Source organism: Megalopta genalis, chromosome 1 (genome assembly GCF_051020955.1).
Source record: "Megalopta genalis isolate 19385.01 chromosome 1, iyMegGena1_principal, whole genome shotgun sequence".
NCBI classification, from domain to species: Eukaryota; Metazoa; Arthropoda; class Insecta; order Hymenoptera; family Halictidae; genus Megalopta; species Megalopta genalis.
The window spans coordinates 25,391,798-25,409,996 of NC_135013.1; the positions used below are offsets into that span (position 1 = coordinate 25,391,798).

The window sequence follows — 18,199 nt, forward strand, 5'->3', positions numbered from 1 at the left end:
AGTAATACCATAATTCCTCTCATGGTTTTTCCCTTTCGTACTCCGCTTTTTAGCCATAAATATGCTGATAAGTTACATGCATTTTTGTGCAATATAAAAATTATCCGAGTTAATTGTAGGGAACGTAAGTCAGATACAAATGCCTTTCTTCTGTTAATAATTTTCATAAATTGCATGTAACACAAAAATATTCTCAAATTCTTCTGACGTCTTCACTCTTTTGTTTCCGACCCAGTCATTTTGATCAAAAATGCATAAAATACGCAGTCCATCCGTCAGTAATACAAAATGACACAAAAAGAATAGCAGCGACTAACAACATCGGAATAAATGAATTATAATGTGCGATATAGGATTAACTACAGAATAAAAATCTGAAATCGATCGTTTTGCTTGGTAGTTCTAGCGTCGACCCTCGCGTGTACAACCAAAATATCCACAGTATATGAAACTCGGTTATTAAAAATAGTCTGCATAAATTTTTGTTCACGAAACATCGACCGATGTAAAAGAGTGCACAAACAATAGGATATTATCTTGAGGTTTACTAAGAACGGCTAAAGCAAAAAGTAGAAATTGTTGCACACAGATGGGTTAAACAACTGCGTCCGATATGTATGTACAAATACCAGTATCTGATCGTTGACAGAGGGAAAGGAAGGTGCCGGATAAGCTCTCGGTGCGGTGCACGACCGATAATCTCGCGAATCAGGCGGTCGATTTAGAAGCGCCCCGTGCAATTGCTCCATTCACGGCTAGAGCCGGCCAGAGTCGAAATCTGAATGGGGAAATTGGTCGGCAGAAGCAAGAGCGAGGCTGGCGGCGTGTAACGTTCCGACATAACGTTCCGGCGTGCGATTCATAAGGCCGATAAATAGTTCCTGGCCTGTTAACGTGCTGTCTCTCTGTTAGAACGTGCGCGTTGCGTTGCGCCAGCCGAACGGCACCGTCCAGTTTCACTTTTCGTAGCGAGCCGCTAAACGGCCAGAAATCTTTCTACCTTTCTGCCGGTTCTCTTGCGAAACCCTCATTGTCCCGAGCAGGGTAGCCCTCTCTATCTCTTACGCCCTCTTCTCTCTCTTTCCCTCCCTTCTTCTCTACATCTCGCTCTCTATATCTTACTCTCTTCTCTCTCTCTCTTCTCTCTATCTCTTACGCCCTCATCTCTCTCTTTCCCTCCCTTCTTCTCTATATCTCGCTCTCTATATCTTACTCTCTTCTCTCTCTCTCTTCTCTCTATCTCTTACGGTCTCTTCTCTCTCTTTCCCTCCCTTCTTCTCTATATCTTACTCTCTTCTATCTCTCTCTCTCTTCTCTCTACCTCTTACTCTCTTCTCTCTCTCTCTCTCTTCTCTCTATCTCTTACTCTCTTCTATCTCTCTCTCTCTTCTCTCTACCTCCTACTCTCTTCTCTCTCTCTCTCTCTCTCTCTCTCTCTCTTACTCTTTTCTCTCTATATCTCTCTTTCTCCGATCGGCGCGGTGCATCCGCGCGCATGGGCTCCGATAACTTTTTGTCCCTCTTCAGAGAGATTTCAGGACAACTCGCCATTAAACTCGTCGCGATTCGGGGGAAAGGAGAATTCGGGAACGATAGGTGAACGAACCTCTCCCCGAACAGTTTACTTTTGACCGTTCGCCGCCTCGCAGACTTCAGACCTCGCTTCCTTTTTCCAAGCACGCGATAAGGTATATGTTCCTATTATGGAACGCTTTTCAGTCGGTGTAAGATTATCATCGATTTTGTTGCAACTGCAAAGCGTTGCTGTTGAATATTTATACTACTGCACGATGGATCGATGTTTCCAGATAACGTAATGAACTTCCAAATGAAACTCTGATCGTCGATAATGGTTGTTCGTAAACAATACACCCTGTTGAACAAAATTGTAGCATAGAAAAGTTCTGGATAGAAATTAACCAACTTCAATTCACGATAACTCTGCGAAAAATTATCGTAAGATGATGGTCTTTTTCTTTAAATTGAAACTTGAAACTTCTGCTTCTACTGTAGTATTTAAGGATTTTATGTTTCGTGCACTCTCACCGCTGTAACCCTTTAAATGTGAAGCCATGTTTGTCATATTGAAAATGAGCAAGAAATGTACGGACTATTCTTTATATAAATAAAAATCTACTTTTTTATCGAGGATTTTTTTCTATCAGATTTGCAACATAACTGTTCTTTTTGGTCTCTGTATTATTTGTGCTACCGTTTCAAGAAGGGGACACGATTGGTCGGGGTTTCATAATAGGTACTGTTACCTTATTAATTGCTTTCCTGTTTCTTCTGGAATTCGTTTCGCCGAGTCCTTGCGTCTGCAAATCCGGACTAGGTCGGTCCGGAGAGAATGGCTTTGGAGTAACGGTTGCGAACATTGGTCGCGTTAATCGGCTAGACAATTATCTCTGTATTCTATTCTCTAACGAGAAACCGCATACTTTGTTTGCACCGAGAAGAATCGATCGCGATTCTGAAACCGCAAGACGAGGCAAATCGGCGGGCGTAAACAGTTTTATCTGGTAGCAAACATACAGTTTGTTAAAGCTCGAGTGCGTTCGAGTGGACTGCACCCAATTTGATCTAGTTTCGAGATCGAACAATATCGGTTGAACGCTCGGACTCGTTTCGGAATCGATAGCAAAGTTCCATCGTCTCTCGGTGCAAAGCGCCGCTCGCTCTCGTTATTTGGTCCGGATGAGAGGCCTAGATTTTCTAAAACCTATTCAGAATTATTATTATTAACCAGCATAATACCAAAATTTTCAGTTAATCATAATATAGAAAAAAGAAATCATTACATGATCAATGATTACTGTGTTAATCATGACCGACGATTGCGTTTTCTTACGCGTTAATCATTAATCATGATTACTTGCCTCATTAATCGTGATCGTGAATCGTAATCGTTAATCGCGAACATGATTTCAAGACACAGACGTAACAATTAATCATTAATCGGATTACTTTTCGCCAGACTCTACCGAACGTGTTAAACTGTTTTCCATCGTTCGCTCGCCGCGCTGTGTTTGCAAAACACACCGCGAAGGATATAAACGTTTCGCGGCACGAACTTCTGGGACGACGTAAATAATAAAAGCTCAATCGGACAAAGTGACCGACCGTTTGCACGGATAAGTCTCGAGCAGTACCACCGAACGTTTAAAGGTTCACCGAGAATTCGATCGATGGAAGTTAGAAAAATTGCAGCCATGTGATTCGGTTCGTTTCTCTCTGTTCCAGGATCAATTCGAGAATCTATCCCAGCACACGCAAAAAGGGATAGAGTTCCTCGAACGGTACGGGCATTTTATTCGCGACAGATGCGCCATCGAAGTGGAGTACGCCGCGAAGCTCAGGTAAGAAGCTCTCTCCCATGGAGCGAGAAGCTTTGAACGATCCACCTGTGTCTGTACCTGTGTTTGTAACTATGTAGCTGTACCCGGTGCCGCGGTATAATAGCCACCGAAACCAATTTACTATGGCCGTGTACCGAGCCGGGTCTTCTTGCCGTGCCGCGCGCGCGCGCGTCTACGTTTCCCTTTTTTCTTTTCATTTCCATAAATTAACAAAGGCCCGAGTAGCCGAGGTTAACGATTTCAATGGGACATCCTGTATAACGAGCGCGTCTCACGCACCCCACGAGTTCACGGACACAAGATGCAGCCGGTAATATTGTATTAAAGGGCCCCCTTGTTTGTTCCGTGAATGCCGTCTACTGTTGCACACGTTTGTTACAACGGGTGTCTCGGAACACTCGGTTCTCCTACGTTCTCGTCTACAGCGTTAACCCCTTTACGGCTACAACATTTCTTTCTCGCCCCGACCTTCGGAAGCTTGCCAGCGTAATTCGAACCATTCGCCGGGTGTTTGACAATGTCCGCGAGTTTGTTTGCGGTACGATTTGACCCCCTTGAGCGATACCATGTTTACTCGGACTACGATGTGTATCGCTCTCGAAGCTTTCGAAAAATTACTGAAACATTTACCAAGGATAAACGTACACGTCATCGTTATCGAAATACACCAAAAAATCATACATAGAAGCTACGCGACAATGTTTACATTGAAACACGTTTCTTTCTTGCTTGAAACTCTTCGATAACGGTGTCGTCGTTGGACGAGTGTAGATACCATTCGAGTATATTCGCGAGTATGTAAAGGAAAAATGTTGTGTCGAAGTTAAATGAGAAATTCGAGTTTGTAAGAGCTCGATGTCTCTCTAATTGGCGCTTAGATTGTCCACAAAAATGGACAATTTAGGAAGAGGAGATACGATTATTCGATTTCTGCGGTTCATTTTTATAGTTACGAATTGTCAACGACTATAAGAACGAGCTGCAAGGCAATCGTATCTCCTCTTCCCAAATTGTTCATTTTTGTGGACAATCTGAGTGTCGATTAGAGAGACATTTCTGTAACACGATACACATCTTGGTTTGAAAATTGTGAAACGATGTTTCAACGATGGTTGAGAATAAATGAAGGACCATCCAGGATACAAAATTCTGAATGACGATGATGAAAATGTTACGTCCATCGATGCATTTTAAAGATTGAAATAATTCGAACAATAACCAAATTTTCGAGCTGAAATTTGTACTGTAGCTCGCGCGCACGACGTTGAAGAGAACCGGGTATGGCATATCCGATAATTGTTTCATGAAAGAATAGTCTTTTTGTTGTGAAAAAAATTAGTTGGCAAAATAAAAAATTCGAATCAGCGTGGAAGATGCTATCGACATGCGTATTTTCAAAATGTTATCTGCGAAATTACTGGCGGTTGACTTTCGCCCCTCGCGATCGCCGTAAAGGAGTTGAACGCTGCGCGGAGAAGTGCATATCGGTTGCACTTGGATTTACTGGTTTTGAGTTGACGCGACAGCCATTAGACACGGTAGCCGGTAGGTTGGCAATCGGGTACGCCGGTTAACTTGTTAAGTCCTGGCAGCAGCACGCGTTAATGTAAGCTACATCGTGTTCCCGGTTGTTTTTGTAGGTTTTTAATCGCACCGGTGCGGGAACGTCATCGCTCGTGAACGGACAGCTTTCCCGGTTAATGGGCTAATAGAGGCCGCAATTATCAATCGGTTACTTAGTCGTTAGTCATTAATGCAGAAGAGTCTCTCGAGCGATCGCTAGACGAGTCCGTAATTAATAATCCCGCGTAACTGCCTCCCGGCACTGGCGGCTTTAGAAATCCCGATTATCTGGATCTTCGATCGTCGGGCCCCCGTACAAAGGAACGTTTGTACTCGGGATCCACGGCTACCAGTTTCCATCCCGAGTTTTCCCCCTATTAACCCGAACAATCGAGGTTCCGAGCGGCCACCGAACGACTCGAGTATCGATCGCATGAGATATCTCCACGACGGATCGAATCTTACGATATTTTCAGCAACACTGCGGGGGATTGCTATCGCCCCCAACGATCGGAAAGAGAGGAGCTCGCGAAACGACCTCCAACGAGTTTTCCTCGAATCGAACGCCTTGACCGATTCGAGTATCCAATTTTCCTCCATGGTAATCGATGCTTGATTCGAAACGGACTAGAGTAAATTTTAATAATAATAATAACAATATATATGTATGTGTATAATACATAATATACGTATATTTATTAAATGCGGGTTACATGTATGTACATATAATATAATAGTGTTGTAAGCGTAACAGAAAGTGTAGAATCTGAATTAATTATTCGAGAACATCTTGTACATTACAAAAACAGCCATATATGAAATATGGAGACTATAGAATAAAATTTAAAAATCCTGATAATTTATAAATTGACAACGTCTGCCGACAGAAAAGAACCGTTGCACAAAGAACAATTATTTATTCTGTTAACAAAGAAATCTAAGTGTATGTATATTTGTACAGAAACAAACAAGAAAAATGTTAAGAATTGTAAGTAAAATCGGTAAAATAGATAGAAATAGATAATGTATAATATAATAGTATTGTATAATATATTACATATTATATAATATATATTATTATTATTATTGTTATTATTATTATAGGGAATAAAAATAGTAGAGGACCGTTCTAAGATTAAATGTGTTCCTAAACGTATTCTGCATCCGCAGACACAGTAATTCCGTCGATATTTCAGTTTCCGTCAAATTGTGCATAAAATTACAGACCTGTTCTCCGTGGAATGTGGATCCGATGTGGGTCGCTTGACACGCTGAGCAGCTTGTAATAGTAGAATTCGGTCTCTCCCGGTGTTCGTCGAAAAATATCGCGAGATCTCGCCGGTACGCCGAATAAAAGCCGAACAAACGGCTGGAGAGAAGAATGCCGATGTTTTCGAAACGAAAGAACCGGCTGAAATGTTTAATCGGTTCACGCGCGTCAACCTGGCGGACGATCGTTTCGCGTGCTCGTCACACGCAAATCTATCCCGAGAGAGAGAGAGAGCACGTTCGCAGCGGTTGCATATAAATTATCGCGGGCACGTTCCTTGCGCCTTAACGCGCCGTAATTTCTGCGATACAAGCATCGCGCGTTGCTCGTGCAAATACACAGGAGGTACCGTTCACCGGGAGTCTCAGTTTTCCCCGACGCTGTGCGCGACAAGAGAGGCGGCAGGAGGCGACGTGCCGTTGATTTTCATTAAATGCATTCCGATACGGATACACGGCGTGCCTTCGATCGCAAACGGTTCCGTGCCCGCCAGTTTTCTCGGTCAATTTAACCAGCAAAATATCCTGTCCCGGCAGCCGTCCATCGTCAAACTTCTCGCATAGAAAAAAAGAAAAAATAAGCTCTTTCGATGCGTCGGTCGTTCGAAGCGTTTCCGTCGAAGAATACTTTTGTGCCTGGAAATGCGTCATACGCCGTTTTAACCCAACCGAGGCCAGCGACTTTTCGGGAGCAAACATTTCTCCATCTTGCTCACGATTATTGCACACCGGGTATACGTATAATTCATCTCGGATGGGTTAATTCATTCGTTCGATTTATTTCTGCGCGTTTTCAAGTAGCCTCTCTTATTCGATGTAGCTTTAAATATTTCAAAGTCGCCAGCAAATGATGGTGAACGACCGTATTGAAGGCAAGACGGTAAATCATTGATGTAAAGAAAGAATAATAAGGGACCGACATGACGGGACTTGGGCCCACGTTGATCCAGAGTTGCGAATGGTCCATTTAAATTCTATTTCTCGTAGCAAAAGCAACAATTCACGCGTAAGAATTTGGATGTAACCAGCAACGGCTGGCACGAGATCATCGAAAGCATCCGCCTCGTCTATTCGAATGCCGACGAAGGTTTTCGTAATTTATCGAGTGAAAGCAGAATCGTCGTTTTTTGGACAGCGACCTAAATCCGAGAATAACTTATCCGATATTTGGATGGTAACCCAGACCCAGCTGGCGAAGAGTGCTAGCGAAAATAGCTTTTCCGATCGGACTCGTACGCGAACGGGGGCCTGGAGCCGATCGGAAGCCGGCGAACTCCCGAGTCCCGCGGTCGACCCGTCTCGGGCCGCGCCGATCCGTTTCCTCCGCAGGCCGGCGACGCATGGTCGATCTGGTATCAAGGACACGTCAACTTCCGGATGATAGTGCACTTAACAGCCGGCAGGCATTTATCGCTCGTAGCCCGGCCTGGTCGAGCATCGTTGGAATTAGAATGAGTCGGCGCGATACGAAGCGATACGGGGCGATACGGGGCCGTCATACTCTGCCACTCGAACGACCGAACGATTCGGGCCCTAATTGCTCGATGAGTCGTCCCCCGGCCTTGATGGAACCGTTAATGGACGGTCTTGGTGAAATTTTGCCTCATATGTCTATTAGGAAAACTTTCGAATCTCTGCGTCGATGGATAACAGCATTACGCGAACTTATGGTTTCGGACCTCGGCCGAAACTGTATCCGGTCCAACGGGAACTGGCAGGAAATATGCTACATGGTTATCAAAATTGTCGGACACTGTTCACGTTGTTATGAACTGTTAACATTTAAAGTGGAGATGACAGTTTTTCACGAATTTCAACCGAGAACAGACAATCTTTACATCTTTCAGTGGGGCTGTAGCTTGACTGTATGCGTCAATCGGATTTAACACTAGAACTATCGAGCCCTAATTGCGACTAACGTGTATTGTTTTATAACAATGAGAATATTTGATTTACTTTTTGTATAATATCGGGAATTGTGAAAGAAAATAAATCAAAGACCAGTCATTTTGACTGGTTTGATAGTTTTAGTATTAATAGAATCTTTCTCTTTTTCTTTTTATTCCTTCATACCGAAATGGTAGTATGTTAGTCATTATACAGTAACTAGACCCTCCAACATCTCCAGGAAAATTCAAATCGAGTTTCAAAGAAAGTTATACCTTTCTAAAAGGTACGCGTTCACTTTTGCTCCTCAGTGTTTCCTGTCGATTCTCGTAGAACCTGTTATATAGATCCCACGATTCGTAATCCATTTGTTCTCGAGAACAACGAGAGGCTCGCCCAACGTTCGCCAGACCGCAAAAGCTAGATAAGGCGACATTATCTGTAATGGGCTCGGATTGTCCTCGACTTTTCTCGGAATCGCGGGAAAACGGCTGACCATCTAAGGCCATGGAAGACGAAAACGTATTAGATGCCGCGGCAGGTGGTAGAAAGGTGCGACGCTAATCTTGGCCCGTTTTTGATTGCAGACGTCTCGTGAAGAGCTATCAGCCGAAGAAGAAAGAGGAGGAGGATTCTCAGTGAGTATGAGCCAACGCAGAGGCGTTCGAAACGTAATACCGGATCCACGGCTCGGCAGCGATCTGTGTGCTGCCCGGCCGCGGACGATACTCGAGAAATAATTCCGTTCTCGAAATCCATCCGCGGCGTTTTGCTTTTCCTCGGGACGCGTAAATCACCTTTTAATGATCCAGCGATCTCGATCCCGAAGACGGACGATCTCTCGCCGGCCGAATACGGCTCGTTTCCCCGCTGGAATTCACTGCTAGCTGGCATTCAGCCCACTTTTTCCGTACAACCGTTGTTTCTTTCGCTTCTCGGGTCGATCGGCGGTATTCGTTTCCCCTTGTCCAAGATCGATGTCCGGTTGCGAAAGGATTTCCCACCGTGAACCGTGACAACCGACGATTTTTAGCGTCCATCGATCGTAGGATCGACCGCATTACGGAAATTTTAGGGTCCGTCAAGGTCCACGGAATTCGCGATGGAGCGGTAACAGATCCGTGCCACTCTAATATATCCAACCCCTGCCATCCACTCTCCCCAATTGGGTGCAAGATTAAATTGCCTGCAGAGAGTGACTCTTTTTTGTATCGTGTCCTGTCTTCTTTTGGTGGCTGACGAAATCGCAAACTATATATTACTTTTTAAAAAAAAAGTATCCGAGAAACCCAGTCTTCAAAAGATTTTTCAAACTTTCATGACTTCGGTCCGCTCGACACGCCTTCTCAAAGTAGTATAATTTGAAATAGATATCCTATAATATAATTGAAATAAATATTCCATTTACGAAATAGGATAAAGTCCTATCCTCTAAAGCACCGTCATGGTGGAAAATCCAAGAGTCGCGTTTGCACAAATCTGGCCACATCCGACGAATATTTCCACGTAAATGACTCATGGCGCGCAAACAGTACTCTTTATTGAACCATTTCTTCATCCGGAACGAATATCGAATGAACAACACCGCGATAATCGAAGGAAACGGCGAGCATGACCTTGATTTTTGAGCGAGTATGACTCCCGAAGACTGTGTAAATGGAGTCTCCCCGGAAATCTTGTTACACATGATTAGAAATGAAAAAATGATGACAAATTCTTTTGTTCGACAACTGTTTCCATTGTAGAAATCGCATATCGCACTTGTGGTCGACTGACGTAAACAGCTGCTGTAAACACAATGGTTGCGATCACACATCATGATCGAACTAAATTGTTTCAATACGTCCACCGAAGGACTTTAGACCGACAAATTCCGGGTACAGTGATGTCTCTCTAATTGGCGCCCAGATTGACCCCAAAAATGGACAATTTGGGAAGAGGAGATACGATTATTCGAGCCTTACGGTTTATTTTTATAGTTATAAATTGTCCACAATTATAAAAACGAGCCGCAAGGCTCGAATAATCTTATCTCCTCTTCCCAAATTATCCATTTTAGTGGACAATCTGAGCGTCAGTAAGGGAGACTGTACTATTTTTGGCCATATCAGAGTTGAACATTTTACGAATACAATTTTATTCGAATAAATTCTTCGCAGATTTCGAAACAAACTACAAAATATTTTTCGAGTGAAATTTTACCAGAACAATGGCCAACTCTGGGTCATATTATAGAACCGAACGTGGAGTCGCTAGCGAACAATCGAAAACTCAGCTCGCATAGCGAAAGATCCTCGGTTCTCCCACGTGTTTAGCATTCCGCTGACGGAGCGGCATAAAACGGTAGCTAATCTGTTATCTGTGGGTGTGGGCGGGTCGCTTTATAAGTTCAGTAACTCGCTCGATTCGCGCCTACGGGCTCGTTTTCCGCGGGCAGGCAAGCCTTCTTCTCGTTTCGTTGGGCGGTCGTGTTCGGTCGTGCGTCATCGCGTTTCGCGGTTCGCCATTCGCAGTTTGCAGTTTGTCGTTGTTGGTTTGCGTGGGCCGTGTGATCGATCCTCCCTCCCCAGACTAGAATTGGATAGAACGACGTAACGAGGTTCGCGAAATCCGTGTTGCTCGCGCAGGTACAGCCCGTGCCGGGCGTTCAAACTGGAGCTGAACGAGGTGAACGATCAGGCAGGTCAGCGGGAGGTGATCGCTGAGAACTTGCAGGCGAACGTGCTCAGGGAGCTGAACATCCTCGTGAAGGACTTCAAGGAGGACAGGAAGAAGCACCTGCAGGAGGGCGCCAGGCTGATGGCGACCCTCGCCGGACAGATCGGGAATCTGGAGCGGGCCAGGAAGGCCTACGAGAAGGCGTTCCGCGAGGCGGAGAGGTCCGTCGAAAACTACCAGAGGGCGGACGCGGATCTGCATCTATCCAGAGCGGAAGTACGTCGATCGATTGCGCGCCTCCGCCCACCCTGAACACCCTGAACACTCTTTAAAGACCTTTCGACCCCGCCCTCTTCGAAGGATCGACCCGCTAACCTGTATGATTTCCGTTCTTCCAGGTGGAGAAACAGAGGATGAACATGACGCTGAAAACGCAGCAGAGCGAGGAGGCGAAGACCGAGTATGCGAACCAGCTGCAAAAGACGAATGAAATGCAGACGTTGCACTATCACACGGCCATGCCAGAGGTGTTCCAACACCTTCAGGTATTCTTCTCCTCCTCAGTTTTCCTTGATCTCGTTAGAGTAATTGAAATACAATCGTAACGGCGTTAGGAAAGTGAAAATAGAAGTGGGTCGGAACGACTCGAGGAACGTAGCAGGGTCTATAAGCTCGCGGTAGGTAAAGCGTTAAATTATACGCGCATCAATTTTCGCTGAAACAGACCTTATCGCTCGTTAATATACACCGTTGTTCCCTCGTTCCTGTTCCTATGATCATCTCTGTTCTTTTACAGGAGCTGGACGAGAAGAGAATAAAGAACATGCGGAACTACATGCTGAAGTCCGTGGAGATCGAGCGAGCAGTCGCGCCGATAATCGCGCAATGCTTGGACGGCATCGAGAAGGCCGCGAACGAGATTAACGAGAAAGAGGACACAATGATGGTGATCGAGCGCTATAAGAGCGGGTTCCAGCCGCCGGGAGATTTCCCGTTCGAGGACCTGTCGGTCGCCAAAACCTACGACAGCAATAGTCAGCTGTCGCAGCCGGTGATGCAACCGATACACAACCACCTGACGGCGAAGGGCACCGTTTCCGGTGGCAAGATCAAGAAGAGGGTCGGCCTCTTCGGCATATTCAGCAGCAACAAGGTACACGCTATTCCCTCCCGGCACTTGGACGACTTAGGCCACCGCGACACCACTGTGAACCTGGCATCCGTTCGCTCTGTACTCTATACTTAGTCTCGTTCCACCTGTTAACCCGTTGGCTTTGTACCGGGTGTCTATCGAGCACCTTGAATGCCTTGAACTCGATACATTCAAGGTGTGGTACAGCCCCTGTATCTTGAGCCGGTTAACAGGTCGATCCTGCGGAACCAGGAGGTAGCGATGAGATGCACGAACCGATATCCCACCCTCTCTTTGTTTCTCTTTTTGTTCTTGCATCCCCGTCGGTCGACAGGCCTGCGATACGCACACAGCATATCTTGTCGAAGCATGATCGATACCCTTGCCACGCGTGTACCTTCGATAGGTCTCTTACTCTCAGCGACACCGTAGCATCGGCACCGTGCCACGACATACACTCGATCCGGATTAGCCGGACCGTTTAGCCGACATTCGCGCGAGACACGCACAACTTATCTTTCTTCTGTACTTTTTATTAATTTCGGTGGATGGTTCGATCTGCCTGTGGTCTCTTGTTTCCGATCGTCTCCGGGGACTGTGCATTTGGATACAAATTGCGCTTTGTAAGTACGTGTTGTGTGTCCATGGATCGCTTGTTCGCCGCCTGCCAGTGTGTTACGATCTCTTTGCATCCCCTCCGTATGCATTTAGTCGGGAACGCGACAGTGACAACAAGCGATTTTGCGTGTCGTTAGATGTATCTTGTCGGTCGAGCAGAAACTCGGGCACACGTCGTTCGAGAATCTTTACGGAAGTAAGAACGCCGAGTTTGCGCCTCTGCCGCTGAGTTTTTGCTCGAGTTCGAGATCGTTTACCGATCCATTCTCGCTAAGTGATACGTTTTTTGGACTTTGTTTCATGCGAACAACAGAAGTTGATCGAGGTGTGCATAGCTTTAAAGGTCTGTCTTATTCTTTACCATCGCCCGTTGCCTTTCGTTCGACAGCCCATGCTAGAACCACGAGAACCATTCACGAATCGCTTCCTGATTCCCCAATTTCTCTGCATCATCCTTTCTGACATATACCCGACGCGATCGCGCGAGTACGCTTCGCCCGTGACCAGAATCAGCTGAAAGTATCATCCTGTAGCGTGACCGATCGTCGAACCTGTTACCCGAGCGAGTCTCCTTCTTTTCTGTTTATTAATTGCCTCTACTGTTAGCCATCGAATGAACTTGCTCCGGTAACAGGTTGACAATAGTTTGCTCATGATATCCTGCGTTCTCTGACTATTCTCTTACCGTAGAATTAACCCTTTTGGTCCTTGGAGCTCGTTCGTGTCTGTGCTGCGAAACTGACTGTCCTGTCCGTATCTGGTTTACAGTGCATACGATGCATGCATGTCGCAAGCTGAAAGCTTCCGAGCTGAAAGGGTTAATCGCCACGATGTCGCGTGTCGTGCCTAACTTTCGCTGCGCCAACTATCAACTGCCAAATGCGTGCCATCTCTCCTCTTGTTCTCTCATCGTAATCACACGTTGTCCTATCGACATAGCGATAGAGAGCCTATCTTTGCGAGTGGCCGGTTACTGGACCAATTCAATTGCAGAACAACGTGCCTGGATACGGGGACGGGGCGAAGGAGGACTGCAGCGATCTGCCGCCGAACCAGCGCAAGAAGAGACTTCAGCAGAGGCTCGACGAAATTCAAGCGAAAATCCAGCAAGAGACAGCGGCGAGGGACGGTCTGATGAAGATGAAGGGCGTGTACGAACAGAACCCGGCACTCGGCGATCCAATGAGTATAGAAGGACAACTGAATCAATCGAGCAACAAGCTGGATAAACTCGGCGCGGAGCTGGCAAAGTTCCAAGGTTATCTCGAAGAAGCGATGCGCGCCGGCGTCAGTCTGTCCAGGTGACCTTGCTAGTTTCCATCTAGTTCCTCTAGCCGTAGAAATTCCATTCGTCGAAGTCGTGCCTATTTTTTAACGAATTCTTTTTTAGTCCCAGTCAAGCTCCGCGAAAGCCCACCAGCAACGGATCCGCGACCAGACCGTTGAGTTCCAGAAGATCCAGCCATTCGGGGGGAGAGGAGAGCCTCTCGAGATCAGCGTCCGACTCCAGTGTGAGCAACGCGAACGCCAATCAACCGATACACAAGAAAAGTGCCCCCGGCACACCGCAACCCACGCACGGGTAAGCTTTTTAATCGACACCGTTGATAGCCGCGGGATATCGACCTCAGGAACTCGTCCTGCGAACAAGTTCTTGTCTTTTTCTTTTTCCGCTCGATTTTTAGTAACAGAAGAATCGTTGCGATAATTGCCAGTGTCTCTCCGTCTTTCTTTCCCTCGCTGTTTCTCCATCTGAACTCCTACAGTCTAAAACACAGATCAGAATTTTTAACTAGACCAATTAGACACGCTTTTCGCTTTACGGTACTGATGCACAGTTCCACGAATAGCCCGGAATCTGGTCTCGGGGAATCGAGGACGTCTCTACCTGGTAGCGGCGGTGAAGAATATTACGTTGACGAGATCGATGCACAGCCACCATTGGGAACGTGTAGGGCTCTATATCCATTCGACGGTATGTATGGATGGAGTTGTTCCGGTCTTCATCGTGATTTATAGATTAAGGATCTTTGAATATTGATAGTCGAATTGAGTGTGAAAATAAGAGACGAGTGTTTAGATCTTGAATTTCGTATCTACAGCTACCAGCGAGGGGTCCATACCGATGTTCGACGGCGAAGAGCTGTACATGATCGAGTTGGACCAGGGGGATGGCTGGACTCGGGTCCGACGCATCTCGCAACCGATAGAGGGCTTCGTGCCTACATCTTACATCGAGTGCCACCTGTTTAACACTTAGCCGCTGCTTCTAGGACGTTAAACGATTACGAAGCGAGCGGCGAGTCGCGCGAATGAAGATGCGAGGGTCTTGAAACGCTATTCGGTTCAGTGCGATACATTGAACGTCGAAGAATAGCTACCTTGCGAGATTTCCCGGCTGAAGGGTCTTGTGTTGGTTGATAGGCACATAGGATTTCCGGAACACTGCTACGTTGTAATCGTGGGCCTAAACGTTACCGTACGATTCTCGTATTTACGTACGAGCGTAAAGATTCCGATGATGTGCCAACGGGTTCGACATGCCTGGTAAGATCGATAGATTGTGCGAAATGTTTAGTCAATTACGCGCTACCCTCTGTCCTCCGTGTCGTCAATCGAACGAGACATAAGGAATGAAGGATGTTAGGAAAGAAGGAGGGAGAGGAGAACAAGCTCGAGCTCCGGCTTGTTAACGAACCTCGACTCAATGAATCCTGAACAGGATAATCAAGATTGACCGTAGAGAAATCGGTCGCCCACGCATCGGATACTTCTGAAGTACGGTACCGTTTTCTATGAAGAAGCACACCCTGATCACGCTTGACCAGCCTTGGAAATGTGCCTCTGTACTTTGGTCGTGCACAGCCGAACAATTAGCAAACACACTGCTGAACGAAAGTAACATACTTTTCATATACCACGTAATAACGCGCTCCGCCTATACACGCGTGTCGAATATACACGAACAACAGAATATTGTGCGATTGTTGTGTAACTGTACGAATTTTCTCTATCTTGTTTTCCCTGTATATCGATTCGATTGTGAAGCAGGCGACTCATGGACGATTCACACACTATCTCCGCCGACGACCAAGAAACCTGCTAACGCTCTCAACTATTCATTTTGTTCGCGTGGACATGCTACAGCACACCTATTAACCGGGCGATCTTTCAACGCTGAACAAAGGCAGGCTCTCTCTTTCAGCATATTAAACGAGAAGCTGCTCGAAAGATACGCACTCAAGTACAAAGGACGAGCGAACTCGTCTTCCACGGTTAACAGGTGACCAGAAGAAAGTATACTCGTACACGTTAACGTTTCTTGTCTCCGCCGATGATAGCGTATGCGACCATTTTACAATTCTGTTGAGTCGTTATCGTCTTCTATTGTTGTATTAGTTTATTAATCGACGTCTTCGTTTTTAAGCTCAAGATGAGGGTGATTAGGTGGTGCTCTGTACAGCAAGTAGACCTCGACGAGTGGTCGGCAAACGAGTTTTGTTTCTACGATGTTGCCTGAATGTGAATTTAGTTAGGATATATTTCTGTACATATTACAAAGGGATATGGGAGGAAGAACGGGAGCGAGAGTGGTACACGTGTGAGTGCCAGGTTCGATGTATTCTGCGAGCCGTTGAGTCTCCCTCCGTCGACGGGAACAATGCGTAAAACAATGGCATTTCCGAAACAACCTCCACTTTTCTTTTTCTTCTGCTCCTCCTTCTTCTAGGTCGTATGAAACGCTAGAGTCTCCGCATGTTTCGAGGGAGAGCTCAACCGCGCGCCGCGTTACAAAGCCTAGATTCGTCCTAGATTCGATTGCGATGTATCGGAGTCGTGTAGTCGTATATATTCTCGCGTATCAAAGGTATGTCTATGTATATAATTATATCCATATACACGTATACAGGTTTTTCATGTTCACGCTAATACTAGCCAGCATTTTTCTTGCAAATGATAAACATTGGGAAAAATTGAAACAGAATAAAGTTATACTGTCTTTTTTGCAATGAATGTAATGGTGTCTGTATTTTTTTCCATCTGCATCATTTAAAAAAAATTTGTTTTCAATGTTTACTATTTGCGAGAACAACGCTGGCTAGTGTAGCATGAACACCCTGTATATTTATGTAGAATCTTGGAAGAGAAAAGAAGGAACCGCCCACGGGACTCGAACACGTGACCTATTCACTCATTGTAGCCGATCGACTCCATCAAACTTCTTCATTAGAATCTTCTGCTTCTAAATTTTCCTCCTCTTATTCCGATTCAGACTCTTCTTCGTCGGATTCGTCACCGCTTTCGGATTGTGCGATTCGTACTCTTCTTATTCCTTTTCTATGTAAGTTCCTTCAGCTAGCTTCATAATGCATATGCCTTCGTTGCTTTTATCTGGTTTACATTTTCTTCTCTTTCTATGACTGTTTTATCTGCTTCCTTTATTTCCATACACGAATCTATGCTATGCTTGTGCGTATTCGACGTACCAGTACTTTCCTTGTATGTACTCATTGTTACTTTTTATTTTTCTTCGAGTAGTACTTTCTTCACAATTCATGTGGCGATCACTAACTTAATTTGCTTTCACTTTCGCTTGCGTGAAACTGTATAATTTCAACGAATGCCTCGCTTAACGTCATTTGTATCCGTTTTCGTATACGGTACCACTGCCGCATCTCATTTTCGCGGTTTTACGTACAAAAAAGTTACGTACTTTTTACTTTTTAATCCCAGCTGAGTCCCTAAATGTATATCGGCCATTGTAACCGATGAATGACGACGCGGATTCGAGTTCCGTGGGTGGTTCCTTCTTTTTTCTCCAAGGTCCAACATTTATATATATATATATACATACACATATATATATATAAATATATATAGTACTATAATCACTCATTAAAAAAGAATGTAGCTTCGATATACAAGATATGCAAGTGTACGCAAGTGTAATACCGAGTAAACGTGAAAAAGAGATCAGTGGCTCTCTCCTCTGCCGCAGCTGCTGCCAGTTCAATAGCTATTACTTGTGTCGCTCCGACGTACGCAATCTTATTGTTAAGTCTTGAATCGCGTGTTTGTGTCGAGGGATTGATGGAGCAAAGCAAATGGCAAGACTTTCGTAAAGGCCTTTTTCTTTTCTCCCTGTCTCTGTTTTCTTCGAATCCGTCGCATAGTCACGATACCGCTGACAAAGCTTGCAAGTTGGATTACACGGAAGCCACGGTGATCAACTTCATTACTATTTGCCAAGAAGTACTTTTCGCTCTAGCATACCAATCCCTCACATCGCGCCTGTGTATCACACTTCGTGAAAGTGTAAAAGAGAATCGTTTACGATGGTACGAGAAATGGAATTAAAAGAAAGTCCGTAACGTCTACCTTAATTCTTAAAATTAAACCGCGTCCATTCTATGTATATTTTGTGATTTTATATTCATGAACAAGTATTGTAGATAATTAACTCTGTGACTCATACGTTTAATTATTATTATTATTAATTATTATTATTAATACTGAAAAAATACAGGTACTAAACCAATGTGTCGCGTTGATATATGTTTTATATAGTTGCTAGACTGCGGATATCGTGCATAGAGTTTTTATGATGTTGTCTTAAAATCTATTTCTATTCGGCTCTTATGTCTTGCAATCGATGCAAAACGTTTTTATCTTGTAGGAAGATCCGTAGTCTAATGATTATCATGCAACTCCA

At 45.1% G+C, this 18,199-nt stretch overlaps 1 protein-coding gene across 5 annotated transcripts in view; it reads left to right on the forward strand.

Moving 5' to 3' along the window:
* The window catches only part of Cip4 (formin-binding protein 1-like Cip4), a 61,236-nt gene extending 43,211 nt beyond the window's left edge, over nt 1–18,025 (forward strand). For 2 of the 5 annotated variants that reach the window (XM_076524106.1, XM_076524088.1), the window contains 10 exons: nt 3,244–3,359; nt 8,666–8,716; nt 10,706–11,012; nt 11,135–11,281; nt 11,533–11,889; nt 12,800–12,829; nt 13,480–13,787; nt 13,877–14,068; nt 14,325–14,461; nt 14,589–18,025. In XM_076524106.1, the coding sequence (XP_076380221.1) occupies nt 3,244–3,359; nt 8,666–8,716; nt 10,706–11,012; nt 11,135–11,281; nt 11,533–11,889; nt 12,800–12,829; nt 13,480–13,787; nt 13,877–14,068; nt 14,325–14,461; nt 14,589–14,746 (1,803 nt within the window). In that variant the 3' untranslated portion in view covers nt 14,747–18,025. The remainder of the gene's footprint in view (nt 1–3,243; nt 3,360–8,665; nt 8,717–10,705; nt 11,013–11,134; nt 11,282–11,532; nt 11,890–12,799; nt 12,830–13,479; nt 13,788–13,876; nt 14,069–14,324; nt 14,462–14,588) is intronic. The other 3 variants (XM_076524094.1, XM_076524091.1, XM_076524099.1) reach the window with 3 other exon arrangements.
* Nucleotides 18,026–18,199: the final 174 nt, after the last annotated feature.